The 13,879-nt window shown below is 38.0% G+C and overlaps 1 protein-coding gene across 1 annotated transcript in view; it reads left to right on the top strand.

Moving 5' to 3' along the window:
- Positions 1–13,879, top strand: part of DNAH12 (dynein axonemal heavy chain 12) — a 209,920-nt gene that overhangs the window by 68,175 nt on the left and 127,866 nt on the right. The window contains exons 23-29 of the mRNA XM_056129552.1: positions 156–312; positions 547–719; positions 1,144–1,296; positions 1,736–1,975; positions 2,299–2,544; positions 2,839–2,958; positions 6,387–6,496. Of these exons, the coding sequence (XP_055985527.1) occupies positions 156–312; positions 547–719; positions 1,144–1,296; positions 1,736–1,975; positions 2,299–2,544; positions 2,839–2,958; positions 6,387–6,496 (1,199 nt within the window). The remainder of the gene's footprint in view (positions 1–155; positions 313–546; positions 720–1,143; positions 1,297–1,735; positions 1,976–2,298; positions 2,545–2,838; positions 2,959–6,386; positions 6,497–13,879) is intronic.

Here is a 13,879-nt window from a genome sequence, read left to right as displayed (position 1 = left end):
GCCGGGCTCTCCGAGAGGGGCGGAGGAATCGAACTCGGGTCGGCCATGTTGGCCGCTTGTAAAGCGAATGTCCTACCCGCTGAAGTCAGTATTTCTTAGTATAAAAATGTATAAAGTACATGTTTGCATGTAACACTTTGTTTTTTATTTTGTAGAGATTAAAGAAGTATTACAAGGAACTTCAGAGTCAACTAAATGACATTGTAGAGCTAGTGAGAGGAAAATTGTCAAAGCAAACCAGAATTACTCTGGGAGCTTTGGTTACTATTGATGTCCATGCTAGGGATGTCGTCATGGACATGATTGAAGCGGGTATGTGATTTTTTTGCTTTTGCTTCAATAATAAATATTATTTCTTTCTAGAAAGGAGGACTATAATATATCATGTTTTTCCTTTTTCTGACTTGGTGGAATTTATTTTACATGATAGTTTTAGAAATTAAAAAATGTGAATTATTTTAACATTTGCTCCTAGATATTAAAAGATGTTTTTCAAATTATTTCCATTTCCAGATTGTATTTACTGTTTTATTTTATTCTTTTTAGGTGTCTCACACGATACAGATTTCCAGTGGCTTGCTCAGCTTAGATATTATTGGGAAAATGAGAATGTTCGAGTTCGTATAATTAACTGCAATGTAAAATATGCTTATGAATATCTTGGTAATTCACCTCGACTTGTCATTACACCTCTGACTGATAGGTGTTACAGAACATTGGTATGAAATTAATTTATAATTAATTTATAGTTATAAGTTACATATTAAGGATTAATTATTGATGGGGTGTCATATTTTTTAATCTAAATTTAACATTTTATTCTATGATCTGTAATAGTTGAACATAGCTTTTCTTTCCAAATTCCAAATAACCTTTTAGTGAAAACTCAGTAATAAATATTTACTTCTGAGAACTTTGGTAGAATACAAAATTAAACTTCCTCAGCCAAATGTTAACACCCCAAGGTATGTTTACACCCTTTGCTTTTTTCTTTGTGCCTCTGAAAGTTGTATATTAAAAATTAACAGTAATTAACTGTATCTGTGAAGCTACAAAGAAGACAAAATCTGTTTTGTAAGCAATTGTCTGGTTTATTTTTCTGTTAAACTTAGATTTATTTTCACATATATTTTTTCCTTTCAGATAGGTGCCTTCTACTTAAACCTTGGAGGTGCACCCGAGGGGCCAGCAGGCACTGGAAAAACTGAAACTACTAAAGACTTGGCTAAAGCTCTTGCTGTACAGTGTGTGGTGTTTAATTGTTCGGATGGATTAGATTATCTAGCAATGGGGAAGGTAAAGTTGCAAAGCAAATGTAGTGAACTGAATTAGTTGAGAAAGTAGCATAGAAGCCAACTAAACTCAACATACAAAAACAATAATACAGAAAACTCAGCTTGCAAAAAACAGCTTAGTAAATAAATCCTTAGACAAGGATTTAACAACCCCAAACCCATGATGAGATACAACAATTTTCACATAAAAATTGATTTTTTACTCATTGATTTTTAATATTGGAGCTTTGCTGTCTAATCAATTTCAGTTCTAGAGTTATATCAACAGTTGTGGCTTTTGCCTACGTTAAAAAACAAATCACAAAAGCTTGAACCTTAGTTTCAGGGGTAGAAATTATATTTAATCCATGGACTTTCATTAACTAATTTTCAATTTAATGTAAGTTAAATATTTATTTTGACAAGTAATTTCCTAACAAAAATAATATTTATTACTTTAGTTTTTTAAAGGATTGGCCTCTTCTGGAGCTTGGGCTTGCTTTGATGAGTTTAATCGAATTGAGCTTGAAGTGTTGTCTGTGGTGGCTCAGCAAATCCTTTGCATTCAGAGAGCCATTCAGCAGAAACTGGAAGTGTTTAATTTTGAAGGAACGGAACTTAAACTCAATCCAAACTGTTTTGTAGCTATTACCATGAATCCTGGTTATGCAGGACGTTCTGAATTGCCAGACAATCTTAAGGTAATCCTTTTCTATTACCTCTTAATTTATGATTAACAAAGTTATAAATTTGTTAGTCAAAAGTTGCAACATAATCCACTAAGAAACGTAGTAAGTATTGTATTCTCACTTGAAGAAAACCTTCAAAAACATTTTGGATAGAATTTAACATGACAGTAATATTATGATTTAATTTTAAAGTGCTACCAGAAAAATTACAGTTAATTAAAAGGTTCTGCATTAGAGGAATAATTTTTTAAATTTTAGTACATTATGTTTGAATGCTTAGCTTAAAAAATGGTTTATTTTATGCAATTAATGTATTTATTTGTTATATACTTCAGGTTCTTTTTAGAACAGTTGCTATGATGGTTCCCAACTATGCCCTCATAGCAGAAATCTCTCTCTATTCCTATGGATTTTTGAATGCAAAACCTCTGTCTGTGAAGATAGTAATGACTTACAGACTTTGCTCAGAGCAGCTCTCATCACAGTTTCATTATGACTATGGAATGCGCGCAGTAAAAGCAGTTCTGATAGCTGCTGGAAACCTAAAACTAAAATTTCCAGATGAAAATGAAGATATACTTGTAAGTATTAAATACATACATTGTAAAAGTTAGATAATTTAGTTTTAGCAAGGTTACCAGGTATTATACCAGAGTTGGTACAAAAAATGATAGTTTAGGGGTTATTTTATGTTAAATTTGATGCAAGTGCAAAGACCTTTTGACTTGATGAACATAGCATTCACTTTTGTGTGTGTGTGTGTGTGTGTGTGTGTGTGTGTGTGGTTCCATATATCCGTGTAAATTAAAATTTTATTTTTGGTGAGAGGAAATATAGGGCAAATATTGGCATTTAACTTTTTGGATGATTTTTAGCTTCTTCGATCAATTAAAGATGTAAATGAACCAAAGTTTCTATCACATGATATACCCTTATTTAATGGAATAACAAGCGACTTATTTCCTGGTATTAAACTTCCTGAAGCTGATTATCATGTAAGTAAACATCTAAGAATTACTTTTTCTGTAAATAAATTGTACTAGTTGAGAGTATATTGTTTCCAATGACCCCAACATTTCCTTCAGCCTTACTGTGGGTAATACATCTCCTAGTGTTGATGCTTCAGCCTCTTGAGCCATCTCTCTAGTTCCTGATCAAGAAATTTTAATGGTATTTTATTTTTAACGGTATTTTAATTTTATTATCTGCTTATACCTGGCCACTGTACTATTGTTGTCATATATTTTACTCACATATAATTATAAAGTCCACAACAGCAGTTATTTTTGCTTTTGGCACCAATATTAAAAATACTTTTTATATTTTCCATTTCTTTATATTTACTTTTTTAAAACTGCTTTTATTTACCATTTGCTTTTCCTTTCAGCAGATATGTACTTTCATCTGGGATCTTTTCCCTCCAATCCATCAGTATTTCTTGTGTGGATATGGTTCTGTGGCAACTGATTCTCTAAGTGTGGCTTTGTTTGACACTGTACCTTATTTCATTTTTTGTTTTTGGCCTATAGACTACACCTGATGATACCCAGGGCTAAACCTGGGTGGGGAGAAGTTTGTCACTCTCAGTGGGGGCAGTACAGTGTTTGGGGTCTAAGCCAGATCTCCTGAACTACTTCCATGGCTCCTAATCTTCATTTTTGAAGAATATTTTTACCACATATAAAAATTGAGATTAGTAGGGATTTCCTCCTAACTCCCCATCACTTAAAAGATATTATTCCAGTAACTCATAGTTTTTGTTTTTTTTTTGCTTTAAAATCAGGACTTTTAAAAATTATACCTTTTCTGGCTATTCTTCATATTTTGTCTTTTTTTGCTTGCTTATGTGCCTACTGTAGTCTGTTTTATGGTATCCTACTTGGGATTTGTTGCACTTTTTTAATCAATGGATTTCTGTTACCAGAAAATTTTCAGTAGTTAACTTTAAAAATATTCTATACTATTTTTTTTCTTTGCCTTTTCTGTGTTCCCAACTGCATGTATGGAAGATCATTAGCTACTTTCTTATGTCTCTTATACTGTTTTATGTTTCATTATTAATTTTTCTCTGTACTTTGGATCTTTTCATTAATCTGACCTTGAGGTTAATTAATGATTCTTGCTTCTGCTTTGTCTATTTTGTTGATAAATTTGCTCAATTTTTAAAAAAATATGTCCATTTTCAGTGCTGGAAAGATAATACAGCAGTTTGGATGTTTGTCTTGCATGCAACTGACCCAGGCTCAATCCCCAGCATCCCATACGGTCTCCTGAGCACTGCCAGGAGTGATTTCTGAATGCAGAGCCAGGAATACCCCTCAGCATTGCCAGGTGTCTCTCAAAAAGTCAAATAATGATGATGATGATGATGTTGATAATGATAATAATAATTCCATTTTCTCCTCACTTAGCTTCACATTGTTGGATTGACCAAGGGTTCATTAATTGTTTGTTGTGCTCATTGAACACTTAGTTGCAGTGCTTGCTGGTGGACATATATTTTAGTTGCAGTGCTTATACACATTTGGTCCTGGCACACTTGTTATTGGGTTGGAAATTGTAAATGGTAGTCCTTTGTTGTTACACTCAGCACACCAGAATAGAAGTTTGGTCTTATATCTGTAAGAAAAACATTTACTCAACCATCTTTACCTCTGATGAGCTAACCCCAGCACCCCTCCTCAAGAATCCTTATTATATATATATTTATATCTATACATATGTGTGTACATAAAGTATATATTTCAGTTTTAATGCATCTAACTTAGTTTTATAAAGAGATTCCATTTTTTGCTAAATTATTTATCATTTCTTTAATTTTTTACATCACTTTATTTCATACATTTATGAGTTCATGTTTTCCTCTGCTAATTATGACATGTTCGTTATCTGAGTTAATTTTCTTTACTTTTTTTGCTAGTTCTCTTCATGGCTTGTAAGTTTTGATTTTATGTTAAAATTCTGTGTGAGATTATTGTAGAGTCTAAAATGATATTTTCATACAGAAAAACCTTGACTGTCCTTTGTCAGCTAGATTAAGCTTCTTTTTCATCAGGAGTTGACCTCAGCCAGAAATTTGTTTCAATATTATTGAACTTTAGCTTATCTTTGTTTTCAGATGTTTTAGGGTAAAAATTATCCTATTGTTTTAATGGCCTTCCCTTTAGCAGCATTTTGGAATATAAGCTTCCTAAGATTGAGAAAATCTCTTTATTTGACTTTATTGACTTTGATGTCTTTTGAAACCTTCCACAGAAAAGGCACAGGCAGTGGGGAGATAACAGCTTTGCTTCTGATACTCCTTCAGATCAAACTGGAGCGATAGCACAGCGGGTAGGGCGTTTGCCTTACACGCGGCCAACATGGCCGACCCGAGTTCGATTCCTCCGCCCCTCTCGGAGAGCCCGGCAAGCTACCGAGAGTATTCGATATGCCAGACACAGTAACAACAAAGTCTCCAATGGAGACGTTACTGGGCCCGCTCGAGCAAATCGACTCCTTCAGATTAAAGTCTGTCATACAAATCCAGAGACTGCTAAAATCTCCTTTTGTTTCTTTTTACTTTATTCAAGCAAGGTTACTTTGACTATAGTAGGCATAATCTTGAAAAACGTCCCCAAGGCAAAATTTACTCTGGACTGATACTTATCTAGAAAAGGTTTATCTCTGAAATTTAGTTTCTTTAAACCAGTTTCTGTCCAAAGTCCTCCAATATCTAGATTTTTGTAATTATTTTAATCTTCCCTGTTTATTTTTAGTTAGTACAATTAGAAGGATTATTTGCTATGTGTAGAAAACCCGTATTAAAAGAATTATTATTTTGTGCTAAATACACTTTATGCCATGGTGCTATGATCAATAACTTATGATGTACATTATTACTATTCATTAATAATTAAAGTGCTTTTGTTTTATCTGTTATTAAAATAAAATCTTAAGGTACTACAAAATAGCATAGTAGGTAAGGTGCTTGCCTTGCATGTTCTGACCTGGGTTCGAATCTCCATCATGCGTGGTTACCACCAAAATCACTCTTGAGCACTGAGTCAGAAATAATTCCTGAGCACTAGCAGATGTAGCAAAAACCATCTATCCCCCAAATGAAGCTTTAAGAAATATTTATCAATATTAGAAGATAAAACTTAGGTGCTGGAGATGTAGTATAGTGGTTACAGTGCTTTCCTTGATGCAACTGATCTGAGTTCTACCTATGGCACTTCAGATAATCCCCTTGAACTTTGTCAGGAGTGATCTGTCAGCACAGAGCCAGGAATGAGCTCTGAGAACCTCTGGGCTTGGCCTAACGACTGAATAATAATAACTAAAAAAAACCACTTTTTTTTCTAAATGAAAAACCTGTAATATATATGAATGGCATAATTTTATATAATTTTATAAAAAGGCATTTTATTTTTCTTTTTAGCAATTTTTGGAATGTGCTCATGAAGCCTGTGCAGCACAAAATCTTCAGCCTGTTAAAGTTTTTCTTGATAAAATTATCCAGACCTATGAAATGATGATTGTCAGACATGGGTAAGATTATGGATCGTCATTGCCTACCATAGTTATATATCATTTTATTTATTTATTTATTTTTAACCTGTGTATAGACATGGTTGCTTTGTTTTTGTCTATCTAAAAATTTAGAACAGACATTTTATACTTTAGTAATGCATAAAAATTACACTTGTTGCCTTAATATTTTGTTTGGTTGAAGCAGTCATAGTCATGCTTATATTTATTTATTTTTTTGAACTTTTTTATTGAATCACTGTGAGATAGACCCTTACAAAGCTGTTCATGATTGGATTTCAGTCATACAGTATTCCAACACCATTCCCTCCACCAGTATACATTTACCAGCACCAGTGTCCCCAGGTTTCCTCCCATCACCCTCTCCCACTCCCTCTCTCTCTCTCTCTCTCTCTCCCCCCCTTTCGTCATGCTTATATTTAAAGAGAAGAAAGGGTAGTAAAAACTTAATATGAAATGTGATATGGTATTTAAAAACTATTCTGTTTGATCAAGTTATCTAGGTGGTACATATGCACTTATGGCCCAGTGTAGAATCATGGTGACTGATTTATCTACCTGAGCAATTGGTTAGCATTTAGCTTATGTAAATATTTGTGATCTTTCCTTTACATAAAATATTCCTCAAATTTTCATGTTACTATATTAATAAATTACTTTAGGTAAAATACTTTAAGTATTTGATTATCACTGAAACTTTTTAGGTTTTCTAGGTAAGTGAAGTCAGTGTTTTGTTGGGCACTGTTCAGTTGATTCACTGTTCACTCGATCATATCTGCTATTACTGATCCCTCAACATGTTACAGTGTACTATCTAGTTGAATGTTAGACTATTAGAATTTAAACTATTAGAGCATCTGAAATTTGTGAACCAAAAAGACTCTGTAAACCTTCTATACCATGTAAATGAGGGAACACCTCCTACCACTGAAATTCTAATCTCTATTTCAGTGACTTAAAAGCAATAGTTTATTTCTCTCTCATGTGACTGTTTATAAAGGACTGATAAGGAATTATCATTCATTGATAAAGCAGTAATGACCAACATAATTAGACCTTTTAACAATTAAATGTTATTCACACTCTTCATGCAAAGTAAATATAAAGGTAAAGGTAAAGGTAAAGGCCCTCCCGTTGATCATCGATTTGCTCGAGCGGGCCCAGTAACGTCTCCATTGGAGACTTTGTTGTTACTGTGTCTGGCATATCGAATACTCTCGGTAGCTTGCCGGGCTCTCCGAGAGGGGCGGAGGAATCGAACTCGGGTCGGCCATGTTGGCCGCTTGTAAGGCGAACGCCCTACCCGCTGTGCTATCGCTCCAGCCCGAAGTAAATAAATAAATAAGTAAATGAATAAAGTAAATATATCCTTTATTTATTTATTTATTTACTTATTTATTTTTTCTTTTTGGGTCATACCTGGCGATGCTCAGGTGTTACTCCTGGCTCTGCACTCAGGAATCCCTCCTGGCGGTGCTCGAGGGACCATATGGAATGCTGGGAATTGAACCCAGGTCGGCCGCATGCAAGGCAAATGCCCTACCTGCTGTGCCATTGTTCCAGCCCCTAATTATACCCTTTAAAAGTTCTAATAAATGAGTCAGATTCTATGTGCCATATCTTTAGGTGATATGTGATGTTACTGCATCGGATTTAAAAGTAGTTGTTCTTGATCCAGATATCTACAAACTAGAAAGACAAGTTACCTGACTCTATATATCCAGTATTATAGTACTAATATGCTGGAACAGGATTAACGGGGCAAACACTAGCATTCAGAAAGTGATATGTAAGAGACACAGTTACTACTAATCTATAGCAATGTAAAATCATGCTGGGCACATGGGAGTCTCAATTCCAGAGAGCGACTGTGAAACTAATGGATTTTAAGAATCAGGAAAACTCATGTTGGAATTATGTCCATGAGAAACTATTAGTAATAGTATTGTAAATAAAAATTTAGCACAGCAGGTAGGGCGTTTGCCTTGCAAGAGGCCAACATGGCCGACCCGAGTTCTATTCCTCTGCCCCTCTCAGAGAGCCTGGCAAACTACTAAGAGTATCTTGCCCGCCTGGCAAAGCCTGGCAAGCTACCTGTGACATATTTGATATGCCAAACACAGTAACAATTGTCAAAATGGAGATGTTACTGGGCCCACTTGAGCAAATCGATAAACAACAGGAGGACAGTGACAGTGAAAATTTAAAACAGAATCAGAAATATTGGCCAGAGAGATAGTACAGGAGGTAGAGAGCTTGCCTTGCATGTGGCTAACCTGGGCTTGATCCCTTGCACTTCAAGTAGTCCCCCAATGACTGCCAGGAGTGATCCCTGAGCAGGGAGCCAGTAGTAAGCCATGAGCACCACTGGATGTCACCCAAAACCAAAAATATCCAAACAAAAAGAATCTGGCACATTCATTTGAAAGGGATCTGCCAAGAAACACAGTAGTATCTTATATCTAATTTATACAAACATTTTGTATTCATAATTACATTCTCGCACTGGAGAGATAGCACAGCAGTAGGGCATTTGCCTTGCATGCGGCCGGGCAGGCTGAGCTGGGTTTGATTCCTCCACCCCTCTTGGAGAGCCCGGCAAGCTACCAAGAGTATCTCGCTCGCACTGCAAAGCCTGGCAAGCTACCCGTGACGTATTTGATATGCCAAACACAGTAACAAGTCTCACAATGGAGACGTTACTGGGCCCGCTTGAGCAAATCGATGAACAACGGGAGGACAGTGGTAGTAGTAATTACATTCTGATAGATTCTGACCCCTGTTTTCCCTTTAGGGAGACTCCCTACCAGTTATATGAATTTAAAGTCCTGTAAAAACCTGGTATCCAGGACCAGGGAGATGACTCAAAGCATGGAAAAAGTGAATCCAGCTGTTTTCCCGTTTTTGGAGGGGGGAAACTTCTGACTGTGCTCGAAGGACTATGCAGTGCCAGAGTTCAAGTCTGGGGCTTCCACATGCCATGTGTGCACCACAATTCTTTTTTTTTTAATTAATTAATTTATTTATTGAATCACCGTGGGAAAGGTTACAAAGCTTTCAGGTTTAGGTCTCAGTCATGCAAATATCAAACACATTTCCCTTTACCAAAACTTATTTTTTACCATGAAGAACCCCAACAAAACCCCACCCCCCACCCCTCCCAGTCCCTGTGGGGCAGATGAATTCTAGTTAACACTCTATCTGCTTTGATTAGATTCATTGTTTCAATAAAAGATTCACCACTATTATTTAGAGTTTACCCCCCCCCCCCAAATCAGACATGCTGAAAAATCATTGTGAAGTGATTTGCTTTCTACAGCTGGGTTCAAGAATTATATGTTGGTTTTGGATTTCTGCTATTTTACTTATTGACCCTGGAAGTATTTCTACTGAAAGTCAGATAGTTAAGAAATTGGTTTCTGTGCTCTGGAGTCATGGCCGTGCTGGGGAGCCGCTAGTGGGGGGCAACTGCTGGCCTCGGTAGGGCGTGAAGGGTGGACCGAAACGCCCCCCTTCCCATGAGGTTTTAGTCACCCCCAGTCCCCCGGCTCATACCTGCTGTCCACAAGGCTCCCATGCGGCCGCCATCTTTCTTTCCAGAGAGGAGAAGGTGACTGGGGCAACACCCTTTCCCCTCCAGACAGACCTGATGGCCTGGATTAACGCATAGTCCTTTCACTTTTCTGCTCCAAGCTGCTGGGTTCTGCATTAAGTCCTTGTGCTTCTGGGGCCGTGGCCGTGCTGGAGAGCCGCTCGTGGGGGGCAACTGGTGACCTCGGTAGGGCGTGAAGGATGGACCAGAACGCCCCCTTTCCCATGAGGTTTTAGTTGCCCCCACACCCCCGGCTCATACCTGCTGTCCACAAGGCTCCCATGTGGCCACCATCTTTCTTTCCAGAGGGAGGAGGGTGGAAGGGACCAACACCCTTTCCCCTCCGGGCAGACATGATGGCCTGGATTAACGCATAGTCCTTTCACTTTTCTGCTCCAAGCTGCTGGGTTCTGCATTAAGTCCTTGTGCTTCTGGGGCTGTGGCCGTGGCACCACAATTCTTTAACCACCTCCCTGGCTCTGAATTCAAGGCTATTGATTCAAGCTCTAACAGTTCTTTCCATCTCTATTTTCTTCTCTGGTCACATGTGAAGATAATACAATGACAACAGAAAGAAAACATGTCCTGGGAGCTGAGAATGTTTTCAACATCTTGCTGCTGATTAAAAATAAGTCTCAATGGTCATGATTTTTCTTAAGGCAGGGTTTAAAAAAGCATTCTGAAAAATGTTAATTATATACAAAAAAGTAAAGTAAAGGCCCTCCCGTTGATCGTCGATTTGCTCGAGCGGGCCCAGTAACGTCTCCAATGGAGACTTTGTTGTTACTGTGTCTGGCATATCGAATACTCTCGGTAGCTTGCCGGGCTCTCCGAGAGGGGCGGAGGAATCGAACTCGGGTCGGCCATGTTGGCCGCTTGTAAGGCGAACGCCCTATCCACTGTGCTATCGCTCCAGCCCCTATTCCGCTCTTTCTGACTCATTTCGCTTAACATACTTTTCATGTAGTACCACGTGTATGTAAATTTCATGACTTCATCTTTTTTAGTCTCATGGTTTATATGTTAATAAACTCTAAAAATGTCATCAGGTTTTTTTTTGTTTGTTTTTGATTTCAGCAGCTTTCTGGCCAGTACTGTAGCAGTGTCCTCCCGTTGTTCATTGATTTGCTTGAGCAGGCCCAGTTACGTCTCCATTGTGAGACTTGTTGTTACTGTGTTTGGCATATTGAATACATCACGAGTAGCTTGCCAGGCTTTTCCTGTGTGTGGGTGAGATACTCTTGGTAGATTGCCGGGCTCTCCAAGAGGGGCAGAGGAATTGATCCTGGGTCGGCTGGGTCAGCCGCATGCAAGGCAAATGCCCTACTGCTGTGCTATCGCTCCAGCCCAGTAATCACATGTTATTATAAAATGTCCTTGTAGTTCCTTGAACCTCAGGCAGTTGAGAGGGCCTCACCATTAATTGATTTCCTTAAATTAGTTTTTACTCCCGAAATGATAACTGGGAACAATATTAATCTTTCATAGGTTTTTATAAAGTGATATAATGGACATACCTGTCATTTGATCCTTGATGCCAGGCTGAGTACAGTTTTGTTCAAAGCAAATCCTTAAATTTCTAAACTCTTTGTCAAATTGTCTTTCATTCTTGTTTTCAAATTGGCCATTTCCTTTGCTCAATTTATTTCTTATAATTCTTTGCTAAATATTTCCAGTGTTTGCTAATAATTTTCTATTCTTGGTATTTTTTCCTCTAAAATTACAATATAGTTTTCCAGTGTATGCTAATAATTTTCTATTCTTGGTATTTTTTCCTCTAAAATCACAATATTGTTAGGTATAATATCTTATTGCCAGGTTATTTTTATTTTATTTTATTTTTTGCTTTTTGGGTCACACCTTGGGGTTACTCCTGGCGCATGCACTCAGGAATTACTCCTGGTGGTGCTCGGGGGACCATATGGGGTGCTGGAAATCGAATACAGGTTGGCCACATGCAAGGCAAACGCCCTACCTCCTGTGATATTGTTCCAGCTCCATGCCAGGTTATTTTTTTAAATTTTTATTAGCTCCATGCCAGGTTATTTTTTTAAATTTTTATTAGTGAAACACCATGAGGTACAGTTGTAGACTTACAAATTTTTGTGCTTGAGTTTCAGTTATACAATGATCGAGTACCATCCTTCCACCAGTGCCCATTTTCCACCACCACTGATCCCAATATTCCTCCCACCCCCTATCTCCTCCATCCCACCCTGCCTCTGTGGCAGGGCATTCCCTTTTGTTCTCTCTCTCTTTTGGGTGCTGTGGTTTGTAAAAGAGGCATTGAGTGGCAATCATGTTTGGTCTTTAGTCTACTATCAGCATGCATCTCCCATCCTGGGAGGATCCTCCCAACACCCTTTACTTGGTGCTCCCTTCTCTATTTGAGCTACCTTTTCCCCTAGTGTGTGCAGCTGGCCTCCAAAGCCATGGAGTGAAGCTCCTTATCTCAGCTATTCTTGGGTGTTAGTCTCTTATTTTGTTACTTTATGTTCCCCAGATGAATGCAATCTTTCTATGTCTGTCCCTCTCTTTTTTTTTTTCCATCATTCAGGAGATGGCATGAATGCGTGCGTTTATTCAGAGCACAGGTACAGACTTAAGTATGTTTCCACAACCCACCCAAAAGAAAGGAAAGGGGATGGGACGTGGGAAAGTGGATGGGACGATGAATAGAGCCATGCACCGTTGGTCAGTCACAGTGGGCAGAGCCAGGCACCGTTGGTCAGCCACCTGGTGACCCTTTCGACCTAACGCTACCGGTCGGAGCGGCCTGCTTTGTTACAGTTTTGACATATCCATAGAGACTGTGCTGTTCCTCGTACATCATTTACAAATCATTTACGAGGGTGCTTTTCCTTTTTTTTTTTCCCTTTATTTTATTTTATTTTTTTTAAAGTTGTAGATTTACAATTTTTTGTGCTTTGGTTTCAATTATACAATGATCAGATACCCATCCCTCCACCAGTGCCCATTTTCCACCACCATGGATAATATCCCTCCCACCCCCATCCCCCCATCCCCCCTGTCTCTGTGGCAGGGCAATCCCCTGTGTTCTCTCTCTCCTTTTGGGTGTTGTGGTCTGCAAAAGAGGCATTGAGTGGCAAACATGTTCAGTCCATAGTCTACTTTCGACATGCATCTCCCCTCCTGGGAGGATCCTCCAAACATCCTTTATTTGGTGCTCCCTTCTCTATCTGAACTGCCCTTTCCTCTAGGATACCCGGCTGGCCTCTAAGTTATGGAGTAATCCTCCTGGTGCTGATCTCAGCTATTCTTGGGTATTAATCTCATACTTTGTTACTTTATATCCCCCAGATGAATGCAATCTTTCTATGTCTGTCCCTCTCTTTCTGACTCATTTCGCTTAGCATGATACTTTCCATATTGTACCACTTGTATGTAAATTTCATGACTTCATCTTTTCTAACAGCTACATAGTACTCCATTGTGTAGATGTACCATAGTTTCTTTAAACAGTCATCTGTTCTTGGGCATTCAGGTTTCTTCCAGTTTCTGGCTATTGTAAAGAGTGCTGCAATGAACAAACAAGTGCAGATGTCACTTCGACTATACATTTTTGCCTCTCTGGGATATATTGTCCCTCTCTTTCTGACTCATTTCGCTTAGCATACTTTCCATGTAGTTCCACTTGTATGTAAATTTCATGACTTCATCTTTTCTAAGAGCTACATAGTACTCCATTGTGTAGATGTAACAAAGTTTCTTTAGCCAGTCACCTGTTCTCAGGCACTCAGGTTTTTTCCAGATTCTAATTATTGAAAACA

Source organism: Sorex fumeus, unplaced genomic scaffold (genome assembly GCF_029834395.1).
Source record: "Sorex fumeus unplaced genomic scaffold, SorFum_2.1 ptg000072l, whole genome shotgun sequence".
NCBI lineage: Eukaryota > Metazoa > Chordata > Mammalia > Eulipotyphla > Soricidae > Sorex > Sorex fumeus.
The sequence above is the reverse complement of the archived record's forward strand: the minus strand, read 5'-3'. Positions and strand labels throughout refer to the sequence as shown.